Source organism: Typopeltis vanoorti, chromosome 7, assembly GCF_054136105.1.
Source record: "Typopeltis vanoorti isolate ZY-2024b chromosome 7, IOZ_Tvanoo_1.0, whole genome shotgun sequence".
In the NCBI taxonomy this organism is placed as follows: Eukaryota; Metazoa; Arthropoda; class Arachnida; order Uropygi; family Thelyphonidae; genus Typopeltis; species Typopeltis vanoorti.
The window spans coordinates 26,759,788-26,785,379 of record NC_143555.1 but is presented as its reverse complement, the minus strand read 5'-3'; the positions used below and the strand labels follow the sequence as shown (position 1 = coordinate 26,785,379).

General features: G+C 35.4%; 1 protein-coding gene across 3 annotated transcripts in view; it reads right to left on the bottom strand.

The window, feature by feature from the left end:
* The window catches only part of Epg5 (ectopic P-granules autophagy protein 5), a 923,436-nt gene that overhangs the window by 490,855 nt on the left and 406,989 nt on the right, over nt 1–25,592 (bottom strand). For all 3 annotated transcript variants that reach the window (XM_090395201.1, XM_090395199.1, XM_090395200.1), the window contains exon 19: nt 6,508–6,631. In XM_090395201.1, the coding sequence (XP_090251327.1) occupies nt 6,508–6,631 (124 nt within the window). The remainder of the gene's footprint in view (nt 1–6,507; nt 6,632–25,592) is intronic.

The following is a 25,592-nucleotide window of genomic DNA, read 5'->3' as shown; positions in this document are numbered from 1 at the left end:
GTTCAACAGAGCAATGCTTGAAAATCTCTATAAAAGAAGCAAAAGATACAAACAGATATGAAAAAGTGATCAGAGTTGGTATATTAGAGAGTGTGTTGGGGAGATTAACCTGATTGAAAATTGAAGAGCTGGAGCTGTGAGGTTGAGCCAAAAAGCAAAGAACTGATAGTCAGCTCCCAAAAAAAGAAATGTATTGTTTCTATAGAGGCATGGGTCTTATGAGAGGCAACAAGATCCTTTTCTTTATTATGACCTTAACATGAAGGTCAAAATGTCAGGAAATTAAAATATATTTTATTTATAACACGGTTGTAGAGTCCATAATTTGTGTAAAATGAGAGGCAACAAGAAATGACAAAAGGGATCAAGAGTGAAACAAATTAGACACAGTACATAAGTTTAATGAAAAGGAAAAAACAAATATTTCATACTAAAAATAACGGAATATGTGAAACAAACATGCAATTCAAAGAGAGACAGAATACAGGAAAAATATAACACCTAATTAACTTGTTCAGCAAATGCTGAATGACAAAAGGATCAAATTAAAATTATCTGTTTAATTTCATCCTTTTTATTTTGATAAAGCTATGTATACTGTGTCTAGCAATTTCTCTCTTGTTTACTATGTTGCAAAGTGAATTAAAACTTAACACCACAGGAATGGATTTTTAAAGACCACTGTATACAGTACATACTATTCTGACTATCTACTTATAAGCCTTTTCCATGAAAATAACTTCTACCCATCTTCTACCAAAGTGTGCAGTTATAGGGTATCCAAATTTTTTGAACACCATTCCTAGGCTAAAGAAGAAGTCATAAGAAAGTTCCAAACACAAACTAAATTTTTGTATCCCTTTCGCTTCATTTTCATGACATCTAATTCCCAGCTTTGTGTGAAAGTCTAACCAATTTAATTTTTTTTTTATATTGATCCCATACACGAAAGGAAATATCAAGGGGCTTAAATCAAGGCACATCAGTGCCACGTGTAGGATGCAGATGACAACTGAGATTGAAGTCTTCTTTCTCCTCAAGAGTTGCAGATTGTAATTGCTTGGAAAAAATGTCCCGAGGAAGGCCATTTGCTGGACTGGTTGGCCAGATGGTTAGTGTAACCAATATCCAACCAACAGGTTGAAGGTTCAAATCTCATCATGGACACGGATGTTTATCTTTAGGTGGGAAATGTATTTCATCGTCCAGTGTGAGACCACTGCCATGCTTATTGAAGGCCTGAAGTCACATGGAAAAGCTACATGTTTGTTCTCTAAAGAAGGGTTTCCAAGACTATGTAAAAAAAAATAAATTTACAAAGAAAAAATATATCATCATCAAATTCCTGATATATACCCTCATGTGGTGTACAGGATATGATAGTACTACAAGAGCAATAACATCATTACTAATTTCCTATCTACAATTTTCCTCCAAATCAGTCTGTTACTTATCAAGACTCCAACATTATCAGATCTTATATTTCTATCTTCAAAGGCACTTTTTACTTTATCAATCCACCTATATCTTGGTCTTCCTCTAGGTCTTTTTCCTGACAACCTGGCAGAGAATACTTGGTTTGCTAATCTTTATTCTCTTAGATTAGCTCTGCTAACACATCCCTGGATGCGGACAATATCAAGTTCTTTCCTAATATCCTTGTTTTTAATATGACATTACCATTGATGTCATCTGTTCATGCTCCTAATCTTTTTCATGACTCTGATATCTGCAGTCTCTAGTCTTCGGTCAAGTATTTTACTTCTGACCCAGCTCTCAGACCCATAAGTTAACATGACTTATTTTTCATGGTATTAACAAGTGTATTCACTTGGCACTTGTTCACCACACAAGAGATGTTTTATTAACTTATATTTTGCTGATTTTCAAGGGTAAGCCTCCAAAGCTAACCCTAAACAAGGCTAAACCTCCAAAAAGCAATATGCCACATAATCAAATAACTGCCCTAAAAAGTTATATAATAATAAAAATATTATTATTACAAAAGATGATAAAGGAAATGCAACAATTATCATGATTCAAGAAGAATATAACAGAAAAATGCAAGATCTCCTATGTGACAGTTCCACATATCAAATTATACATCGAGAACCCTACGATGTCTCAAAAGAAAAATGTCTGAAAATTAATGAAAAAAGTGACATCATGGCCCAAAAAATCATCAGGAAAATAAAACCAGTTCTTGTTAAACCATCCAGTATTTATGGATTACCAAAAATCCACAAAACCAATATCCACCTATGCCCCATAGTCGATAGCATAGATAGTCCCACATATAAACTGGCCTGGCATTCAGGTAAGTCGCTTCAGCTACTTCACAAGTGAGTACCACATGATCACTGTTACCAACTGGAGACAAAATAGTTCAGTCTTTAACTGAAACCACCTCTGATGCAATAATCAGATCTAGCACTCTTTGACCTCGAGTTCCTTCTCTTGCATGCTGCTTGAGGAGGGTGTCCCACAACAGCTGAATAAATTCAGTTTCATTTTTCTCATGCATTTCACAGCTACCCAATCAATGTTCGGATAATTAAAGTCCACCGTAACGATTACTCTTTTCACACCTATCATTTATTTGTTGAAGCATTTATTTATCATTAGTGACAATCCACCAAGTTTGTAACAACTCCCCACTATGTAGACTCCACCTCACACCAGATGGCTTCAAACTCACTACTACAGGAAAAATAATCGTTACCAGTATTGCAGCCGTATGTCTCCACTCTAATTGGATTCAAGATATTTGATATCATTAGCTGACCACCTCCTCCTCTATCCTGTCTATTCTTCATAAAAATACTGTACTTTCTGCACTCGATAACAGTTAGTAGGTCTACTTCTGATAGCCAAGTCTCACTAATGCCTATAACATGAGGTCCCAGTACATTAACCAGAACAACAAACTCTACTCCTTTGTTTCTGATACGCTTAGCATTTGTGTATACACATAATAAATTACCTGCATGCTCTTTTGAATACACTTGTCTGCGGTCTGCATGACACAGTTCAACAACATGCAAATCTTTGTTCTTATCTAGTTACTTAATTATGCAGACATCGTTACACATGCTTGATATGACCAAAACCGAATGAACACAGAATCATTCTCTCTTCATAATCATTTCCATAATAAAAGCATTCCCATCTTTAACACAGTTGCCTAACATTGTCACTCTTACACACAGATCCTCGTCATTCCTACTATTAGAATTCAGTTTTCCTGACTCTCTGCATTAGGTCTTATATCAATAAATAATTTTTCAAAACTCCTGATGCCAAACGCATTTATGTGTAGGCCTTCCCTCTGATACAAATATAATCTTCCCTCAAACTCGCTCTACACATCTAAAACACTCATCCATTCCTTCTACACAGCATACGCATCAAATCATTTGCCATCATAGCCCATTCTTCTTAATTAATTTTTATCATAAAAAAAAAAAAAAAATCAGCTAACGCCTTTTTATTCCCGTATAGGGGGAGTAGGCGAGGCCATTTAGCCCTATCTAACTTTTTTGGAGACTGAGTGCGCAGTTCAAACTCCACTGGTACAAATCAGAGATAAATGGCCCAAGCCTATCACTAATTAAGCGGTATACAGTGAAGAGAGACGGCTCAAATGTGCCGCCATCTCGTGGTCCCTAACACAATATATTTAATGTCTGAAATAATGTGGGTTCTACGGTCGATTTTCTTGAGTTTACGGGACGAAAAACTCGCTTGCCCGTGCCAGAGATCGACTAACTCGGGAACCGATCGAAAAAAGGCTTAGAAAAATTTCCTCTAGTTGCCGACTAGACTTGAAACCAAGTCTTCCTTCGTGCGGCCAAGTGCCGTGGTGCGCAAACGCCACATCCACTGAGCTACACAGGCTCTTTTTTTTTTTTTTTTTTATCATATTGAGGTAATATATTTACTATTTTCACTTTCTCATTATTCATTCTCGCCTCTTCCATTAACCCTTTCAATGTCCCCTCCCATGCGACTTATTGCTAGTTAAGTAATTAGTGCGTAATACAATTACACCTCGTTTACTTTTACCCCCCCCCCCCCCCCCATTCTGTTTTTGAATTGCTTGTGTTATGCTGAGAATACTATAGATTTTCTTGTCATAACACACTGGGTGGTCATGAAATCAATTCAGTGAGTCACAAGCAGCATTTTTAACAAAACAGTGTAGAAAATAGAGGATTTCACAGATTACTGGTTTTGAGACACTCAGATTTGAAAAATGTGTATAAAATCAAATACAACTAACCCTCACATTAAATAAAATATTTCCTAATTTCTGTTTGTGTAATTGTTTATTTTAAGTTTATGTTTCAATTTTGTATTTAAATGTTAATAAAATCATATTTGATATTTTGCTATGTTTTTCTTTTTAATTTATCAGAAATTTTGGTTCCTGTTAAAAGTATTTCATTACTGAAATGTCACATGCCCCTTGCTATGTGCACAGAGCAGAGGGAACTTATGAAAACATTTTTAATGTCTACTGTGACACAAAAATTAACTTATAAAACTTTTAGATATTATTATTATTATTACGTGTCACCTCCAGGGAGTCCAAAGACTCATTCGAGGGAGGGCACCTACTCTACAACTCTGTCTCCACCACTCAATCCACAAACTATAATGAACTGCAACTACACTAATGGGATCTACTGCCCATCACCACCACTAATATTTTCACAGAAAATCACAAACATCCATGCCCACGGAGAGATTCAAACCCGCATCCTTCTGGCTGGAGAGCGGATACACTAACCACTCGGCCAACCAGATACATATATTGCAGGAAACATTATTTATCTGATAAAGAATTTTTTGTTGTTAAGGGTGGCATATAAAAATCGAAGTAAGAATATTTTTGCTTCAAGTGAGAAGAAGACACCTAAATCTATTTCATTACATACAAAGATTAAAATTATTATGTTTAGTGACAATACTGCATCTAACAGCAACATAGGCAACTGCGTCACACTACTATCAATGCTATATCAATTAATACTAGTAATCTGTAAATGTAACAATCTCAATGCCCAAATGGAAAAACTTCTCCATTTCAGTCAAAATTATTAATAAATGTGTACAAGGGTACAAATTATTTCCACTATTGTTCATGTTCTATATGGATCACATTGCGAAGGAATGTGGTATTAAACCAAATAAATCCAGTAAAAATATATTATAAGGGAAATAAATCCAGTAAAAAACTGCAGTCTATTAAATAACAAACCTGAATAACTGCCATAACAAATTAGCAGTAAAAAGACAAATAGAATGAAAATAGACAGAAACATTGAAGACATCAACTGCTTGAATGGAAAACCTATAGAACAAGTAAAATATTTTTTGCATTAAGGCACAATTTTTAGTGAAGATGGCAAATTAAATATGGCATTAGATATCAAAATTAGCAAACCTGGTATGTTAGGAAGTCATCTGAATAAATTTATATAGAAGAAAAGAGAAATTAGTTATATGTAAGACAGTGTTCACACTAATTTTAATATATGGGTGTGAGAACTGTGTTAATAATATGTTAGAACTTAACATTGTCAGCATTCGGGAGTGTGTTAGCAGACCAAATCTAAGAAAGTGAAGCCTCTTACATAGAATAAGAGAGAGAAGATTAGTAAAACAAGTGTTCTTTGCCAGGATGGCAAGAAAAGACCTAGAGGAAGACAAAGGCAATTTGATACAGTTAAAAGTGCCCTACAAGACAGAATTATAATATGTGATAATATTAGAGTCTTGAAAGATAACAGATTACTTTGGAGTAAATTTGTCAATAGTAAGCTAGTAATGATATAACTTCTTCATGTAGTATTATGTTAATATGCTGTATAACCCCTGAGGAAAAATTCCAGAAATTTGACAATGGCAACATATTCATCAACAAGTGAAAACAAAGGCAATAATTTGCTGTAAAACAGTGGTCTAGAACCTAATGAGGATTACATACAATGATTCACATTAATCTACAATGGTTGTATGGTGAATATTGAGTTTAACAATACTCCTCTGCTGACTGAGTTCTATCAGTAAGGCAAATGTATGACCTTTCAACATGCCATTCTACTTGTCTGCATCACATGACACTGATGTACTATAGGTTCTTGTACCTCTTGTGTAGAAAATAATTTTTATTTTATGAACCTTTCTACATGCAAATCACCCTCCCCGTAGTTCTTCCTTTGTAAGAGGACACACTGTTGAATTTTCTATGTCATTTTGGAAAGTGGATAAGAGATAGGTTTTACAAAATACCTACAGACAATGAGCAATGCAGTGTTCAAGTGTAGTTTATACCAATTATTGTTTTCTGTACAGTTATAATATAGTGTACACACTAGAATTCACATAAATTATTTCAAAAATAAAAAGAAGTCTCAGAGATGAGAAATATTGTGGTAAATAAAATATTACAAAAATTAATATTTGATAATATTTTTTCAATATTTAAAATGACCTACTGACCTGTATCATTGCTGCCATCTGTTTGACAACTTGACCAATAAATACTTGACTCTGAATTTTATTTGTCACAATTTTCATGTAAGTAATATCAGCAATCACCAGTTGCTGAAGACTATCTATGAATCTTGAAAATTGTAAAGATAACTTGTTATAACATAATAAAGAGTATATATAATAATACATAAAGCACTTATATTCAACAAAAAGCAACAGACAATAATTTTTTGAAGAAATTAACTTTATTCAAAACTTTACTGAAAAATTAATTTATACATGTGAAATTACCACACCTAAATGCAGAATTTCCTATAACATGCTGAATTACTTTGCAAAAAGGAGATCTGAATATTATTAAATGCATTTTGCAAAATGTTAAGGGATCCGCTAGATACATTGTCAAACCATGTACAAGTTTTTCTGCATTTCTAATGAGACAGATTACTGAAATTCAGTACAGTCAAGTCCTTGACTTATGACATATGCGACTTAACACCATCTGCACCTACAACGGCTATCCCATGCTCACCAAATACCACCTCACTCCTGTAATCTATAGAGCAGATAGATGTTGCTCTTTGAGGATTATTAAAACACTTTTTCTCAGGCTACTGTTGCTACTGTACTGAGGACAAGAAAGCATTCAGAGGCTTTTTGAAAGGAATATAACATCTTGCAATGCACAAGATCTGTACGCAGCATGAAATGAAGTGAAAGCAGAGTGTTTGAATAATGCATGAAAGAAGCTGCTGAAAATATTTGTTTACACATTCATTTGATTTGATAAGAGATACTGCTATTGATTAAAGATTTAGAGCTGAAGGTTCACAATAAGATATAGAGTAGCTAGTGGATGTAGAAAGTGTGGAGGAAAAAAATCTTAAATGATGTCTTTTACAGCTAAAATTATAGAAAGTTGCAAAAGAAGAACAGAGGGTTAAGAAAAAAAGTCAGAACTGCCCCCCCCCCCAAAAAAATACATTACATTAAAAAAAAAAAAAAAAAAAAAAAAAAAAAAAGGCAGAGGCATTTGCTTCTGCTAACCAACCTGGATGCTTGAGAAAACGTCTACTGATATGGAGACTTAGTAAGTTGACAAAATGATGCAAGCTTTATTGCTTGCTACAGAGATTTATGCAAAAAAGAAATCGCAGCCTGTGCACACTGAGTTGGGAGTAATACAATTTTTGAATCCTACATCTTCCACAAGGCTTACTGAAATAAGCCTTAGTTCTCTAAAGAGAAAGAAGATAATAAACATAAGCAACATGACAATTCAGGTCATGAAAATAATTATATTTTAGAAGAGTTAATGTCAAAGCATCATAAATGTGTATATGAAGATTCAAAAGGTATTAAAGAAACTACATCTTCTAACATAGATACTGTTAATGAAGACTGTGCACTAACAAATGATACATCTACAGAGCTGAATTAACTGTAGGAATGTCATAAAAGAGATATGAATAATTTTGCACATATTCATAAGAGAGAGATCTGGATGTAACAGACACTTCTCAAGGAAATAATTAAGGACTAGAAATTGTGTTTGTAAAAGGTGTGATTTTGTTAAAATTAAAATGAGATAATATGTATGTATTTAAAAAAAATCTTGAATTTTCTTTCAAAGAAATAATAAGACATTGTTAAATCTCAATTTTTTAAAAGTTTTATTTATGTTTAGTTGTTGTTGTCTTGTCCTTTGAAGAGTCTTAGATGTTCCGTGTGCTCCTTATACTGCTTTGGCTATGTCGACGATTTTGTTTGTATAGAGCTGTTCGGTATTAGGATCTATTTCTTGCAAGGCTGCTGTAATTACTGGACAGGTAAAGATGTGAGTGGATGTCATTTCAGTATTGGGGCAGTTGTTGCAGTTTCTATATATATGTTCTTGTATCATCTGTATTGATCTTCATTCCTCTATAATGTCCTGTTCGTAGTCTTGCTGTCATGGTGGAGGTCTTTCTGTCAGCACTGATTTTGGGAATTTGATGTATCACTGATTTCAATGGAATTAGTTTAGCTTTTGCTAGTGCATTGGCATCAGCAAGAGTTATCATACGAGTTTCTTGTTGGTGAGTTCTCTGGCCTCTTTTCCTAATTTATCAGCTGCTTCATTCTAATCAATGCCTACATGAGCAGGAATCCATTGTAAAATGCAACTTTTTTCTAAACACTTTAGTTGATTTAAGAGTTTATGGATGTCTTGTGCGAGCTTGGTATTGCCATTTTTGATTGCCTCCATAGCTGATCTTGAGTCACTGTAAATTATAATTCCTTCAGATTGTTGAGATTATGATAGATTTAAGTAGGTTTCTAGTGCTTTATTTATTGCATAGAGTTCATAAAATTGGAGCGATTCTCCCAGATCCAACTTTTACTGAAAGTTTTTCACCTTTCGGGAGTAGATTTCAGGAGTCGATTTTCTAATGAAGAGTCATAAAAAATTTATGTTTAGTGAAAATGTTATTTAATGAGTTATATATTTTGTTATGTGATAAAGTAATATAGTCTGCGTGATTAGCCTAGTGGCTGTGCGCTTCACAACCATATGTCTGGGGAAGGAGTATCCTAGATTCGATTCCCGTCGGAGACGTGAGGAGCTGACGGATCTTCCTCAGCCATAGCTAAGTTAGCTGGTCTTGGGTGTAGATAGTATGGTTTTTTCCCTAGTTTATCCTGGAGTTTTTCATCCTACAAAGCAGGCAAACCGGCCTTGAGAACTCAACACTACGTACATAGGATACACCAGGGGCGTAGGGCTGACCACCTTATCCTATGAACAGTTTGCGGTTCGTTGATTAATAAACCCTTGATGCTGCAAGGTAAAAGAGGGCCAAAGGAAGATGAGATATACTACTTTGATATATATATATATATATATATATACATAAAAATGTGTGGGTCTGTGATTTATTTGTATTTAGTAATAGAATTATGTGCTTAGTATTACTGGAGCTGTCATGTGATTGTGGTAGCAATCTAAAAGAAACTTAATTGAAGTTATAAGTAGTAATGATGCTTACCACATATGATAATTCTTATATAATAGCACAGAAATGCTGTATGTATATTATTTATAGGTTTGTATTACAGCAGTGTTAGTATGTCACCATTGCTGTGCAATGTGCAAGCATTGTAGCAATGGCAGCTATTTTGTCACTTGAGTTTCGCTTTGAATCGCAATAAAAACATGCCTGTTTTTTGGTTTTTTTAAGAACATCTGTCATTGGGTGACAGGAATGCTAGGAAGTAAAGAGAAGTCAAGCAAGGAAGGAAAGCTGAAAGAGGTTTAATAAACTAATGTGTAAAGTTCACTCATCTTGGGGAAAAATTTTCGTATGTATTAATTACTCTCCAAGGATACAGAAGTCTCAGATTGCTAACTGAACCATAGTATAATATATCAAGCCTTTGTATATGAGAATATATTGTGCTTAATGAAAGGCAAGTGATATCTGTTCCAAGGAGCAATATGAAATCTGCAGTAAAATGTCCCGGTATTGGAATTGCATTTGGAACTGCTCAATTAATGTATTCCAATTGTTTGAACAATTAATCTTCATGTCTACTTCAGAAAACTGAAAGATTGATGCACTAAGGAAACTGGAAGATGTATTCAAGTATATTGGTATAGTGAGATCTTTAGCTATTGAATTTAAGAGATAGACAGAGTGAGTAAAAAATAAATAAAGAAATAATGAACTGTGTTAAAATAGATCCTGCAAAGGAAATTTCCATGTGGCCAATTGAGATTACAGAACTTTTAGCTGAATACTATGCTCAGTTTGTTTTGTTCAGTCTGAATTTATACACACTTTTGTCTACCTGGTATCAGAGGTAAGTACCACAGGAGAAACAGAAGATATAATAAACAGAATACAAAAAGCTCAAAGAATATTCAATATGATGAAAAACATATGGAGAAGTAAAGAATTAAACTTAAAAAATAAAATAAGGCTTTTCAGCAGTAATGTTAAAACTATTCTACCATATGGATCAGAAACCTGGAAATTAAATAAGGAAACTACAGGTAAATGTCTAAGAAAAATATTGAGAATATACTGGCCAGATAAAATTTAAAATATGGCATTATGGGAAAGAACAAACCAAACCAGTATCACAACAGAAATAAAAAAAGAGGAAATGGTAAGGACATACTATCAGAAATCCTGATAAAGACAGCTAGGACATCCATGGAATGGAACCCACAGAGAAAAAGGTTCGCCCCAAGATGACCTGAAGTAGACAGACCAAGATAGAGATGAAGCAGATGGGGAGATCCTGAAGTGAACTTAAGAGAAAGGCAGCAAACAGAGTCCGATGGAAAGCACTGACCGAAGTCCTATGCTCTGCTGGGAGTAAAAAGGATAAGTAAGTAAATAATTCAGTACTGAATTTGACTCTGAAAGTCAGAGAATGAGAGAATATTACTGAGCTCATTTATGTAATTCTTAAATTGGCCATTTAATTATTTTTGCATGTATTATCTGTCGTATAAAATTATATGATTACAGTAAATTTATATCGCTACCTCTTAATCACATGATGGCTCCAGTAATACTAAAAGATAAAAAACAAAAGTAATGTTTAATAGATACTTAAGATCAAAAACAATAAAACTTGATGGTGAGCCATTAGAAATAGTCTCCTCTTATGTGTACTTGGATCACTTTTTGACACTGATAATCAATTACAGAGTGAAATTAAAAGAATACAATTAATCTAGTATTCAATTGGGAAATTGAACTACATCTTCAAATATAATTTACCCATCTACCTGAAAAGCAAAGTATTCAACCAATGCATATTACCAGTACTCAACTATGGCTCAAAAACCTGGGCACTAAGCATGACATGTAGTTTAAGAAATGAACAACAGGTGGATCAGAAAAGTAACACAATGGATGCCAATGAAAGGAAAAGACAAGGATGCCCAAAAACAAGATGGGCAAAAGAAACAGAAAAACTGGCTGGAAAGAGATGGATGAGGAAGCCAAAGACAGGGAAAATTGTATGAACATGGAGGAGGCCTTTATTCATCAGTAGATTGAAAATGGCTGAGGAAGAAGAAAGAAGATAATTGAGCTTCATTCTTTAGAACACAACATGGTAATCCTGAAGCCCATACACCATCATGGATACAAATCTGAAACATCCTAACCAACAAAAATAAAATTAAATTTGTTATCTTACTCCACGACTGTCTTTAATATATAAGTGGGGAATACTATACTTTGAGGAAAACAAGCTTATTAAAATATAACAGTAACTTGGTACTCTAATGATGGATAAATAAGCTTTTACAGTTGTTGGATTGTAGTAGACCTTAAAATGAGTCAATTTTTTGATAAATTAATACAGGCACATATGTTGAGATTAAGAGAGTACTTCATTATTGTCAGAAAGACTAAAACAAGTCATTCTGATATGTATTCAAACTACTGGATAGAATGACTAGAAATTTCACATAGATGCTTATGACAGATGTACCAACTTAGGAAAAAAAAGTTGATAGTGTCGCTATCTATGGTGGAGGCCCAGAACTTTTCAGACCACCCTCGTATGGTAGTCTGATCCTTAGGAATACTTTGTATGTGGGCTAATTTACATGTGATTTTACATATCAATAAAATATGATATTATAAAAAGGTAACATAGAATGGGAGTCTACTCTGGAGCACACACACCTTGATTGAATGAAGAAATCCCCAGACCCTGAGATTTTTTATGTATAATATGAATAAAATTCTTCCTTTTTCTTTCTGGTGGAGAGTCAGAGGGGACACTGTGTGTTAAATGACTGGAATGGCTAAGGAACATTTGCCAAGAGTAACCATATAGGTATTAGAGAGGAAAAAGTTATGCTATATAAAATGTAATGTTTTCTGAATATAAAAACAGTATATATAAATGTAAAGCTTTTTTTAATTATATTATTTAAATCAGGATAAACTTTATTAATTAGATAAAATCTGCCTAAGTATATAAAAATCAGACAGATGGCTAAAAGCCATCAAATGACTATGCTCATTACAAAAGTGAGGGCAGATTACTAAAATATCTCAAATACTTAAATTAATTAACAGTGCTCACTTGCATTAAAATTATAACTTCTCAAATATTATTACTATGTGACACCTCCAAGGATTCATTGAGGAAGCACAGTCTACTCTATTCCACTGTTTCATATCTCACATTTCTCCTACTACTCAATTCTCCAACTACACACAATTACCATCAAAAACAACAGTATTTCTTGTCTGTAAATTGTGTGCGTGCTCTCATGGCCAATTTGCATGTATAAGGGACAAAATTCTAGATTCTCAAAAAAAACTGCTACCTTCTTATGAGATTTGCTAACTCACCTTCAATTGAAAATGTCTATGTAAAGTCTTCTCTCATCATGACGAGATTTGAACCCAGGTTTTTCTCTATCATCCTACAAAGAAGAGACCACGACAGTTTGGATTTACCTAGTAAAGTTCATCATTAATCTTTCTATTCCATGATGTTCACTACTGACATAGTAATTTTTGCATGTAATGAGTAGAAGGGACATGCAGAAGATGTTGCAGCAGATGAGATGATCCAACTGCAGGTCATGCTTTTTTTAACTATATTATTTAAATCAGGATAAACTTCATTATAACTAATAATTAAGGAATTGACAGCATACACTAGAAATATAAATTAAATAAACTTTAATATACACTTCCCGATATTTTGGCAACGTCACGTTGCCATCTTCTTGGGAACTTAATACAAAGACAAGTGCACGCAAGTACTACATAACAGCGAATGAGAAATGAAGCGAGAAAGCTACCATTTTCCTAAAGTCCTGATGGTGCCCCCTGGTGGGCTATATTGGTAGTTCTTGGCCTTTGGGATGAAGTTCTTCTGATAAATGTTTTCCAAATTTGGGGCAGTCTCATGCATCCAAATTTATTGAGGTTTGGCATGTTCCTAAGGGTTGAGGCTGATTCCATGAATAGTCTTTCATATTTGAACTTGCTGTGGTGTATTACTGTGGCTTTCTTCCACCTTATATTCTGGCGAGTATCCAGAGCGTGGTCTGCAAGCCCAGAGTGGCTGTATTGGTGAAATCAGATGTAATCCTTGAGTTCTGAGATTGTGATATTTGCTGTCCTGCCTGTTTGGCCAAAGTAGGACAATTTACAGCTGCAAGGGACCAGGCAGGTATAGGGGAAGTGGTTGGTCTTTAGTGGAGCGGATAAGGGATGCCAATTTTCTATATGGTCTGTAACAAGTTAATTTATATTTCTAGTGTACGCTGTCAATTCTTTAATTATTAGTTATCATGTTTAACCAGCGTACAAGCCTCTCTACAAGGGTAAACTTCATTAATTAGATAAAATCTGTCTAAGTATATAAAAATCACACAGATGGCTAAAAGCCATCAAATGACTATACTCATTAAAAAAGTGAGGGCAGTTTATTTCCTTTATTAGCTTTATTTACTTTGATTTAAACAAAAGCAAATAGATAGAATTTCCTAATGTGATACCATAGATACTAAATGTGAAAGGACACTGGATGTAGGTGGCATGCCAGATTTCTGGGGACCTGTAGTGAACTTAATAAATCTGTGAAGATGATGTATGATGTGAATCTGACCTATAAAACTCTGCAAACATATCATACATTAGTATGATTGATTACATTATTATTATTATTAAGAGAGACCTCCAGGGAGTCAGACTCATCAAGGGAGGCCACATGCTACACACATCAACTATCATACTTATTCTTGAATTCATTCACACTGCTTGCACTCACAACATCCAAAGACAATCCATTACAATCATGCACCATTCTGTGAGAGAGAAAAATCTATACCTCACAACCCTTCTTGGCAACCTTCATTCTTAGCTTCCAAGGATGCCCTCTCGTGTTTTCCCAAATCTCAATGAATTGGAAAACTCCATCAATTGAAATCCTGTATGACCCTTTCAGAAGTTAGTAAGTTTCAATCATATCACCCGTCCTTCTCCTGTTGGCTAGTATCTGCAGTCTAGAAATTCTCAATCTGTCTTGATAATCAGTATTCCACAATCCTGATATAATTTTAACACTCTCCTATGTACTCTCTCCAATATATCAGAATCCCAATGGAAACCAGGAGACCAGACCTGCACACAATAGTCCAAGTGAGATCTTATCAAGGCCTTGTAAAGAGACAAAATAACATCCTTATCTTTACATGTGAACGGTCGTTTCAGCATTGGAATTATCTTTTGAGTTATATTTGCAATCTATGCCACATGGCTCCTGAACTTCAACTTCCTATCTATTAACACTCCTAGATAAGCTTAAGAAGAAACTGATACACCTCATCAGTTTCATCTAGCCTAATCAAACCAATATAATACGACAATGGATATCTAATCATGCCGAAGTGAATGACTTTACCTAAAATCACATTGATCTAAAATCCATTTTCCCATGCCTACAATTCCAGCCTATTCAAATCATTCTGGAAGTATTGCACACCAGCAGCATTCCTGATTACCCTACCGATCTTTGCATCATCAGCTATTTGTTAATGATGCAGTTTATGATAATGTCGCTTGTCAAATCCTTCTCAATATCATCAGTGTACAGATTGAATAACAGTGGCCCAAGCACTGATCCTTGTGGTACACCACTTGTTACCTTAAACCTTGCAGACTCAGATTCCCCATATACCGCTTTTTGACATCTGTCAGTCAGCCACCCTCTTATCCATGCTAATATTGTATAACCCAAACCAATTTTCTCCAATTTATGCAGCAGTCTACCATGCTCTATTCTGTCAAAAGCCTTAGCAAAATCCAAAAGTATCATGGCGTATCCATTCCCGTTGTCTAGTTCAATGGTAACATTGTTATAGAATATGAGCAAGTTGCTAAAACATGACCTTCCCCTAGTAAACCTATGTTGTTCATTGCATATTAGAGATTCACTGTCAATCCATTTCTGAATGCGAGCCCTAACCAATTTTTCCAAAATCTTCATTACCACTCTTGAGATACTAACTGGTCGATAGTTGGATATATCAGTCTTTGCACCACCCTTGTGCAATGGAATTACCATACATTATTTCCATTTCTGCTTAATCTTCCCTGTTCTGAGATTGATATTATACAGCCTGTTCAAAGGTATAGCCAGTTCAGCTGAACATTCTTTTAGCACACGTGCTGATATTCCATCAGTCTCTATTGCTGAATTCTTATTCAATTTGTGCATCAGCTCTAATACCACGGCCTCACACACCTGCGTTTCTTCATCTAGTGAAGAGGTAACAGTGAGTTCAACGTTGTGTTCACCAGGTTGATAATTTTTAACAAAATGGGCACCCATTAATTGAACAACCTCTTCTGCATCTGTAATCCTCATGTCATCTGGATTTAGACGAGTTATTCTTTCATATTCATTCTTTCCTTTACTTGCAGCATATCGATAGAATTCTTGTGGGTTGTCTTTTGCACGCAGAGCCAGTATTTTTTCATATTCAGAACTTCCACACCGTCCTTCTCTAACGAATCTCTTGCTAAATAAGATTACACATCCATTTGACTACTCTATTCATTCTTCAAACTCTCGGAACACATTCCGATATAGCATCACTTAAGTATTGTTTAAATACTTCCCATGCACTGTCAATATTCTTTCCATCCAGCAACTGATCCCATTCCAATGAATTCAGTATACTCCTCAGTTGGTCATAATTTCCTACTTTGCAGTTCAGCATGTAACCTTTTCTGAAAGGAACATTCATAAAGTTAGTCACTTCCCAAGTGTTGTGTCCCATTTTATGATTTTTATTCTATCTAGTTATTTCCCCTTTAACTATGTTCAACTATTATCTACGCACGAGATATCACCAAAATTTTTACTAATACTTAAGTTAATTCTCCCATGAGTATCCCTAATATCTGTATTATGCTGTGCGTTTTGGGACATTTAGTTTAAGATATTATATACAAAAACAAGGAGAAAGAACTAAAATATGTCTGAAAGTGAAACTATGTTGCAGTCGTGACACTTAATCTCATTTCTTAACACATTAATTTCCCGCGAGATTAGGTTCGTAATTTTTCAGGTGGTGCATTGCAATTTCAGACAACTGTTTTATCATTGGACAAAAGGTTTATTAAATTCCTTAACATGGTACAATTCAAATATTAGTTATTACTCAATTCAATGCTATACTAAATATTTACAAACTGACATTAGCTTATCAAAAATAATTAAGCTATGATCCTATAATGGGTATTACAATCATGCCGCCATACACATTCAACACATAAATTCATTTGACACGGGCATATAAGATTAATTCACACTATTTAACTATCCAAACTTAAGTCGATTAACTAAACCATTTGCTGCACTGACACATAACTATGACATTTAAACTTTCTTATACAATATATTAGACATGAAAAATTCTCAGGACACTTAATTACTCATATAATATTAACATTAGTAAGCTTACTTTCATTATATTCTGTCATATACTAAAGTCCTAGTATTGTTTTCTTGGTCACTTCAACAGTTCAGTATTAGAATAATGATAAATAATACAGACGAATCTTAGTTAACACGAGATATATTTTACAGTACCTTTCTTTCTTGAATTTTCCATATGGGCCTCTACCTTTTTCTGATCGAACTATCTTGGTATAACCTCTCCGATAATCTGTTTCTCCTATGTTCCTTTTGCAATTGAATTATGCTTATGCAGTCTTAACCTCTTGTAACTTAGGACACACTTTGAATCATCTATATAACGGCTGTACAACTCGCGACGTGGACATCGGTTTCTTTACTTCTTTCCCTTTCTCGTAGTTGACACTGGAGTTGAAATACAAAGAATATGCTTTCTTTTCTTTGACTATATGGCATTTCCCACTTCTTACATAGGAAGTACGGAATCGAAATCCCGCTCACTTTCGTTTCCGTGTTGTGACGACGGAGATATAACCCCTATCTCGTCACTCAGGAAAACACCATGAAATCCATACGAAAGAGCTCGTGAAGAACTCTCCTGGAACAGAACCAAAACCAAAAAGCCCAAAAGAGTCTCCCTTCCAGGAGGGGGTTTAACCCTTTTATACCCTCTCTCCTAACGACACCTTCTCTAACTTCTTTTCTCCACCCTCCTCCTTGACTTGACTTTACTGACCAATTAGGGTGGCATTTTTCTGCCAAACGTCCTTTGATCGGCGAGCCCGTAACGAAGTCTCAATCCGGGAATTGACCCTAAGCGATTTTCTGTTGTTTTTCTTGTGCTAGCCTCTAACTTAATCCCCCTTTCAAAATTTCTCTATGAATTTACCTAATATTTTAATCTCTAGCCTCTCACATACCATCTTTTATGACTAATCCTTTTCTGTCTTATTTAGTTAAATTTTCTCATTTATACCATATTAGAGCATTAATATATTCTTTCTTTTTTGTTAGTTAGTTTAACAAACACCTTTATATTTTATATATTTATATATTTGAATTATGCTTATGCAGTCTTAACCTCTTGTAACTTAGGACACACTTTGAATCATCTATATAACGGCTGTACAACTCGCGACGTGGACATCGGTTTCTTTACTTCTTTCCCTTTCTCGTAGTTGACACTGGAGTTGAAACACGAAGAATATGCTAGTGGGATATGCTAGTGGAATATGCTAGTAGTTAGTGGGATAGAATGTGTAGGTTATAGTATGTTTAGGAGGGACAGAGAGAATAAAATTGGGGGAGGGTGTTATTGATGATAGCTGATGAACTGCAGCCAAGGAGAATTGAAGTATTGCAGGATAGTGAAAGGAGCTCATTTGAGGCTATTTGGTGTGAGATTGATACTGGCAGAATAAAATATATAGTTGGGTGCTGCTATAGACCAGGTGATGGAATAGATGGTGGAGATGGTATGCATAAACAAATTGATGAAATGAGTGGAAGGAGGGTAATTATTATGGGGGATTTCAACTATGGTAACATTGATTGGAAGGAGGAGAGGACACATGTGAGGAAGGAAATGGATTTTATTCAATTATTAAGGGATAACTATCTGAAACAGCATGTAATTGAAAATACTAGGGGTGTGAGAGTGCTTGACCTGGTAATAGTATCTGAGAATTTGACTGTAATGAATATGACCATGTTGCCACCTATTGGTGAGAGTGATCATAAGGTCTTGACCGGGGAGGTGGCTAAAGGTGTGAAATTTGTGATTAAGACAGGGTATATGTGGAATTACCGTGCTGGCAAGTATGACAAGCTTAGGAGATTGCTTGGATCAGTGCCATGGCATGTACAACTGCAAGGGCTGCACGTCGATAGAGCATGGGAAGTGATCAAAGAGCATTTACAGGAGGTTATGGCTGATTGTATACCTAAGGTCCGAATAGTGAAACAAGGAGGGGTTAAATGGATGAATAACACCATTAAGCTTGAGCTGCAAAAAAAGAAACAACTATGGAGGGAATTTAAAGAAAGGGGTGACCTGCAGGCACACGAACAGTATAAAGTACAGGCCAGAAGGGTAACGAGTGTGGTAAAAACGGCAAAAGCCGATTATGAAAGGAAACTAGCTATGCAAGCAAAAGAGAATCCCAAACAGTTCTTTCAATATGCTGCAAGCAAGGAAAAAACTGTACATGGCAAAATGATTTTAAGGAATGACGATGGTAAAGAGTTCACTGAACCAGTCGATATAGTGGAGTTACTGAGCGCGCACTTTGCAAAAGTATATCATCCAGGTGGTGACGTTGAAAAAATGAAGGAACCATTAGTTTATATGGGAATTCTGATGAATGAAGTGGTGGTGAATAGTCTATTACAGAACCTTAATGTGAATACATCTGTGGGATTGGATGGTATACCGGCACGGGTCTTGCATGAAGCGGCTAATGAATTATCAGTGCCCTTGACCATGTTGTTTAATCTGAGTCTCAGGTCTGGCTTAGTCCCGAAGGCGTGGAAAGAGGGGAAAATAGTTTCACTGCATAAAGGAGGATCCAAGACTATGGTTGCAAATTACCGACCGATCAGCATATCAGGAGTCGTTGTCAAGGTCTTGGAGAAAGTAGTCAAGGGAAAAATACAGGAATGGATTGATGAAAATGAGATACTGTACAGAGGACAGCATGGCTTTGTGAAGGGTAGATCATGCCTCAGTAACTTCCTCAAGTTTTATAACAAGGTGACGGCTGAACTGGATAAGGGAAATGGGTTTACAGTGATACTGCTGGACCTGGCAAAGGCGTTTGACAGGATACCACATGGAATTCTAATCTGTAAACTACAACATATGGGAATGGATATAGGGTTGGTGAGATGGATAGCTGGGTGGTTGATGGAGAGATATCAAAGAGTAGTTTATTCAGGAGTAGAGTCCAAAAAACGGCCTGTGACTAGTGGTGTGCCACAGGGTTCTGTTCTTGGACCACTGCTGTTTAATCTGTTCATTAACGATATAGGGAAGGGTCTAAGTGGGACATTTCATTTGTTCGCTGATGATGCAAAGTTGGGTAGGGCGATAGTGAATGCAGAAGATGTCAAAGTCTTGCAAGATGACTTAGATAGATTGGAGTTCTGGACTAAGGAGAATGGATGTCAATTTAATGTGACAAAATGTAAGGTTATGCATTTCGGAGTGAAAAGATTAGCAGCAGTATACCACATTGGTGGAACTGTACTCCAAGAGATTGATGAGGCCAGGGACTTGGGAGTGTTGGTGGATAGGGAGATGAAGTTTAGGGGGCACATTGCGAAAGTAGCTAAATCAGCTCATCAACTCACTTGGTTGTTGAAAAATACCTTGACGAGCAGAGAAAAACAAGTTATTGTACCTCTGTACCGAGCCCTGATAAGACCTCATCTCGACTACTGTGCCCAGATTTGGTCACCTCGGTTCCTTCTTGATGGGGAGGAGGTGGAGAGGATCCAGAGGCGAGTGACTAAGATGATAGCAGGTCTATGGAATGAACCATATGAGAACAGGTTGAAGATTTGTGGGTTGCAGAAACTAGTTGACAGGCGGAAAAGGGGAGACATGATTGAGACATTCAAATTGCTAAAAGGATTCTATAGGATTAATTCAGATGATATTTTTGAGATCAGGACTGGTGGTGGGAGAACTAGGGGACACCCATGGAAGCTGGCCAAGAGCGTGGTTAGCAGGGGTGTTAGAGCTGGGTTCTTTACTTTTAGAGTGGTAAATGAGTGGAATAAGCTGCCAGAGTCTGTTGTGGGTACTATGACAGTGAGCGAGTTCAAGGCAAGGAATGACAGATACCGTGAGAATGTTGAACAGCTGCGTGAACATGATGTTTAGGGCCTTTCTCGATGAGTCTAAGGACTCCTGGAGTAGCCCGTGGTAATAGTAATAGTAATATTTTATTGGATGCAAGAATATTTCCTTTCCTTTTAAATAATTCATCTATTAGCTTTTATGTAGGGTTCTTAATTTATTTGCTCCTCATGTTACACCATGATAGCTTGGAATTCTACATTCTTAAGATATCAGGGTGTAACACAAGTGAGTACTGCATGATCACTGTCACCATCCAGAGACAGAATAGTTACATCTTTAAATGAAACATCCTCTGACACTATAATCAAATCTAACACTTTTTGCCCTCTAGTTCCTTCTGTCACATGCTCCTTGAGGAGGTTGTCACACAACAGCTCGATAAATGCATTTTCATTCTTCTCATGAGATTCTACTGCTACCCAATCAATATTTGGATAATTAAAGCCTCCGTTTATGATTACCCTTTTCATGCTCATCTTTTCTATTTGGTGATGCATTCCTTCATCACTAAATTCAAAATTTAGGGATAAAAATCACAAACTTCAAAGTTTTTCCAGATAATCGATAATATTCAAAATCAAAGTTTTTGAAGATAATCAATAAATGGTGGTACTGCCAACTGATGAGGATATGCCTTTCTTTTAGTGTTACAAGTTGATCAGTATTCATATTTGAAATAATGGATTCCACAACCGTGTTAAAATAACTCTTTTTATTATGCCGACATTTTGATCTTCAAATCAAGATCATCATCTGGAGCATACATAAATATACAAGACAAGCTGCATTACATTTCAAACCGGGAGCTACAGAAACAATCATTTAATCACATGCTACTCACTGGCACGACCTCTACTTAAAAAAAAAAAAAAAAAAAAAAACACATCAAGATAGATTTAATTTATGATTACATGAATAAACATTCTTTCTTGCAGATTTTTCCTTAACAGTGATGTCGTATTTGTTAGTATTAAAGTTCTTATTTTAGATTTAGGAACCTGGATTTTCTACAGTCCTGTTTATAAATGTTCTTAGAGAAGAAGGATTCATGTGATGAATATATGCCTTCCATATGTATGGGACTTTTTAGACCATAATTATTGTTTAGATTGAGGTGGTTGATAACGATTTCACAAGCTTCCTTAAATTTGCGTTCATACCATGTTTTGGTGTGATGTAGACAACTAGTGCCTCTCCAGTCAATTCTATGTAAGGCGTTAGAGGGCATGATTAGAAAGGCCAGCTTCACCATAATTATTATATTTGATATGTCGTTTATGTTCTTTTTGTCTGATCAGAATTGTGCGTCCAGTTTCTCCTATGTATGGTATGTTGCAGGTGCAGTAAATACAGTATACTCCAGGGTGGTCCAGTGGAGGGAGTGGGTCTTTGGATGAGTTGAGTAAGCTTTTTAATTGTGCAGGAGGTTTAAAGGTGGCGTTGAGGTTGTATTTTTGTAGTAGTCTGTTTATTTTGTCTGATGTCCCTTTAATGTAGGAAATGGTTATAGTTTTATTGTAATCTGATTAGTCTTTGTTTTTTAATGAGGTCTTGTAGAGAATTTTGTTAATAGTGTTTTGGCTGTATCCATTTTTTTCGAAAGTATTGCTGATCACTTTAAATTCGTCTTTCAGTGCCTGTTCACTGGAGCAAATCTTCACAGCCCTGTTTTTTAGAGTACTGATGACACCTAAAGACGAAATCTCAATACTTAACAAAAGTTTAAATTACGCCATAGCACCCAAATCGATAAACAAACTTGAATTTATTTGTAATATTGAAAGAGGCATAAGATTCATCCCAAACAACATAGCAAAAAAAATATGTTTAGAAACCGCCAACATTTTAAATCATAACAAAACAATAACAAGCAACTTAAGTCAACATGAATTAACAGTGATAAAATCACTAAAGTCAAATCCAAACATCTTAATAAGCAGAGAAGATAAAGGAAGTGCCACCGTTCTCTTAAACCGAACCAAGTATGTGGAAAAAATGAATCTACTGGTCTCAAACAATAACACATATCAATTAGTTAACTATAAACCAACTAACAGAATAAAAAAGAAAACAGAGAATCTAATTAAATCAATTACCACATGGCCCGAAGATGCTGTCAAAAAACTATTTCCACAATACGCTCGTTCCCAGACAATTTAGGGACTAAACTTTACAAAAATTCACAAAGAAAACATACCACTAAGGCATTGATAGCCTGAATTATTACTTAGCAAAAAAATTGTCGACAACACTCAAGGAGTTGGTAGGTCATTCCTCTTCCTATATCAAAAACACACAACACTTCATAAACATCATCAAAGACATTACATTAGAAAAAGATGACCTCGTAGTCAGTTTTGACGTCTCGGCCCTCTTTACGAATGTTCCAATCAATGACACAATTCTTCTTTTACAGAACAAATTTCTTCCAGATATCATGGCGCGCTTTGTGCATGTATTACATTCTGGTTATTACGCTTTCTACCTACAAAAAGAAGGCACAGCCATTATCCCCCCCGATTGCTAACTTTTATATGGAACATTTTGAACAACTTGCTTTAGGTTCCTCCCCTTTAAAAGCCAAAGTCTGGCTTAGATACATTGACAATGTTCCTGCGATCTGGTCTCATGGCCGCCAGACACTAGACATATTCCTTAACCATCTAAACAAGCAATACAAACGCATACAGTTCACAACTGAGATTTTGAAAAACATAACACACTGCCGTTTCTAGATACACTTGTCACACGTCTTCCCTCGGTCAAGCTTTCCTTCACTGTTTACCAGAAACGACACATATTGGCCAATATATACACATAAACTCCTACCACCATGCAACAAAAAAACTAGGTCTCATCAATACCCTAAAAAACAGGGATATCTGAAGATCTGCTCTAATGAACAGGCACTGAAAAACAAATTTAAAGTGATCAGCAATACTTTTCAAAAAAATGGATACAGCCAAAACACTGTTAGTGATATTCTCTACAAGACCTCGATAAAAAAAACAAAGACAACCCAGATTACAGTAAAACTATAACCATTCCCTACATAATAATTATGGTGAAGCTGGCTTTTCTGATGATGCCCTGAGCACCTTACATTGAATTGACTGGAAAGGCACTAGTTGTCTAAATCAGAGCTTCCCAAACTGTGGGCCGCAGTCCCCTTGGGGGCCGTAGGTTTTGTTGAGGGGGGCCGCGAAATAATGAAAACAAATTTAAAATGTTTTAGGACTAAGTAGATTTTTTTATTTTAAAAGAAACGTATTTAACTTTTATTATTTATTATTTCTTTTTTGTTATTTTTTATATTTTAATGCAAAAATTCACACATTGGTGTTGGTTCACAAACTTTGCTTCCTGCGTATTTCGGCGCTTAATGAATATTAGTAAATATTGTTTATTCATATGTTTCATTTCAAAGCAGTGGTTAATTGTATTTACTTCGAATGCTCTCCAGGGAAGCTCCAAATCTTCCTGTCCCTTTTATCACACGTTTGTAATCAGGGACTGTTGATATTGACTTCATATACATATCAAAACTCGTTTTATATTATCACTGTCATCCGAGCTAGTTTTCTATTACCAATAAAAGTTTCGCATATACTTCACACATGAAAAAAAGCTTAAACAAGTTCATGTGGGGAGATAGTAACTCCCTTGCAGTGGTAAACAACACCCCTCCCTAACAACCACTATATTGCAGAGGCAATAAAAACAAGTACTTTTATTATGCCAGTGAATAAGGTATGAGGAGTCTGTGTAATAAATTTCTCAACAAATAGTGCAATTAGCGACAACTGGGATAAAAACACACTAATTAATGAATCACATGTCCCCTCATACAGAAACTATGCTGTATAGACTGAAACAAAACCATATGTTGCATGGGCAAACACGGTATATAACTAAAAACTATTGTTATTAATTAGATGTGTGCGAGTTCGATTTCCCAAGGCAGCAATAAAATTCAACCGAACATGTTAAAATTCGTAAAAGTGTTAAAACTAAGTAATATATATATATATATATATATATATATATATATATTACCGTAAAGGGAGAAAAGTCACAAAAGAGAAAAATGTTCCTGGTCTGGGGATGCCCTTATTCAGGTAATATTCACTAATTTCATGTTATCAGTCTGTGGTGTGCCAGTATCGGTAAGTGGTGATATTATTTGATCTATTCTACGTTAAAAAATTTAACTCTGAGATGGATAAGTGGCTGATAAAAAATAAAAAAAAATATCTGCGAACAATCAGAAGAAGCAGAGACAGACTCAAAAAAAGGACAGTATTTCATATTTTACCAGAACAGCCCGCATCGTCTTCAGAACCAAACGGTAAGAGGCAAAAAATGTAATATATGCATTTGATTTTTGCAATATTCGCTGTGTATGTTTTGTATTGAATATAAATACAATAAATATTATAATAATATATGTCTCTATTACGATTTTTTTTCGAGGGGGAGCCATGAAATATTTTAATTTTTGCAAAGGGGGCCCTGACATCTAGAAGTTTGGGAAGCACTGGTCTACATCACACCAAAACATGCGATGAATGCAAATCTAAGGAAGCTTGTGAGATCATTATCAACCACCCCAATCTAAACAATAACTATGGTCTAAAAATCCCATACATAGGGAAGGCATATATTCGTCCCACAAATCCTTCCTCTCTAAGAACAACTATAAACAGGACTGTAGAAAGTCCAGGATCCTAAATCTAAAATAACAACTTTAATACTAAAAAATAGGACA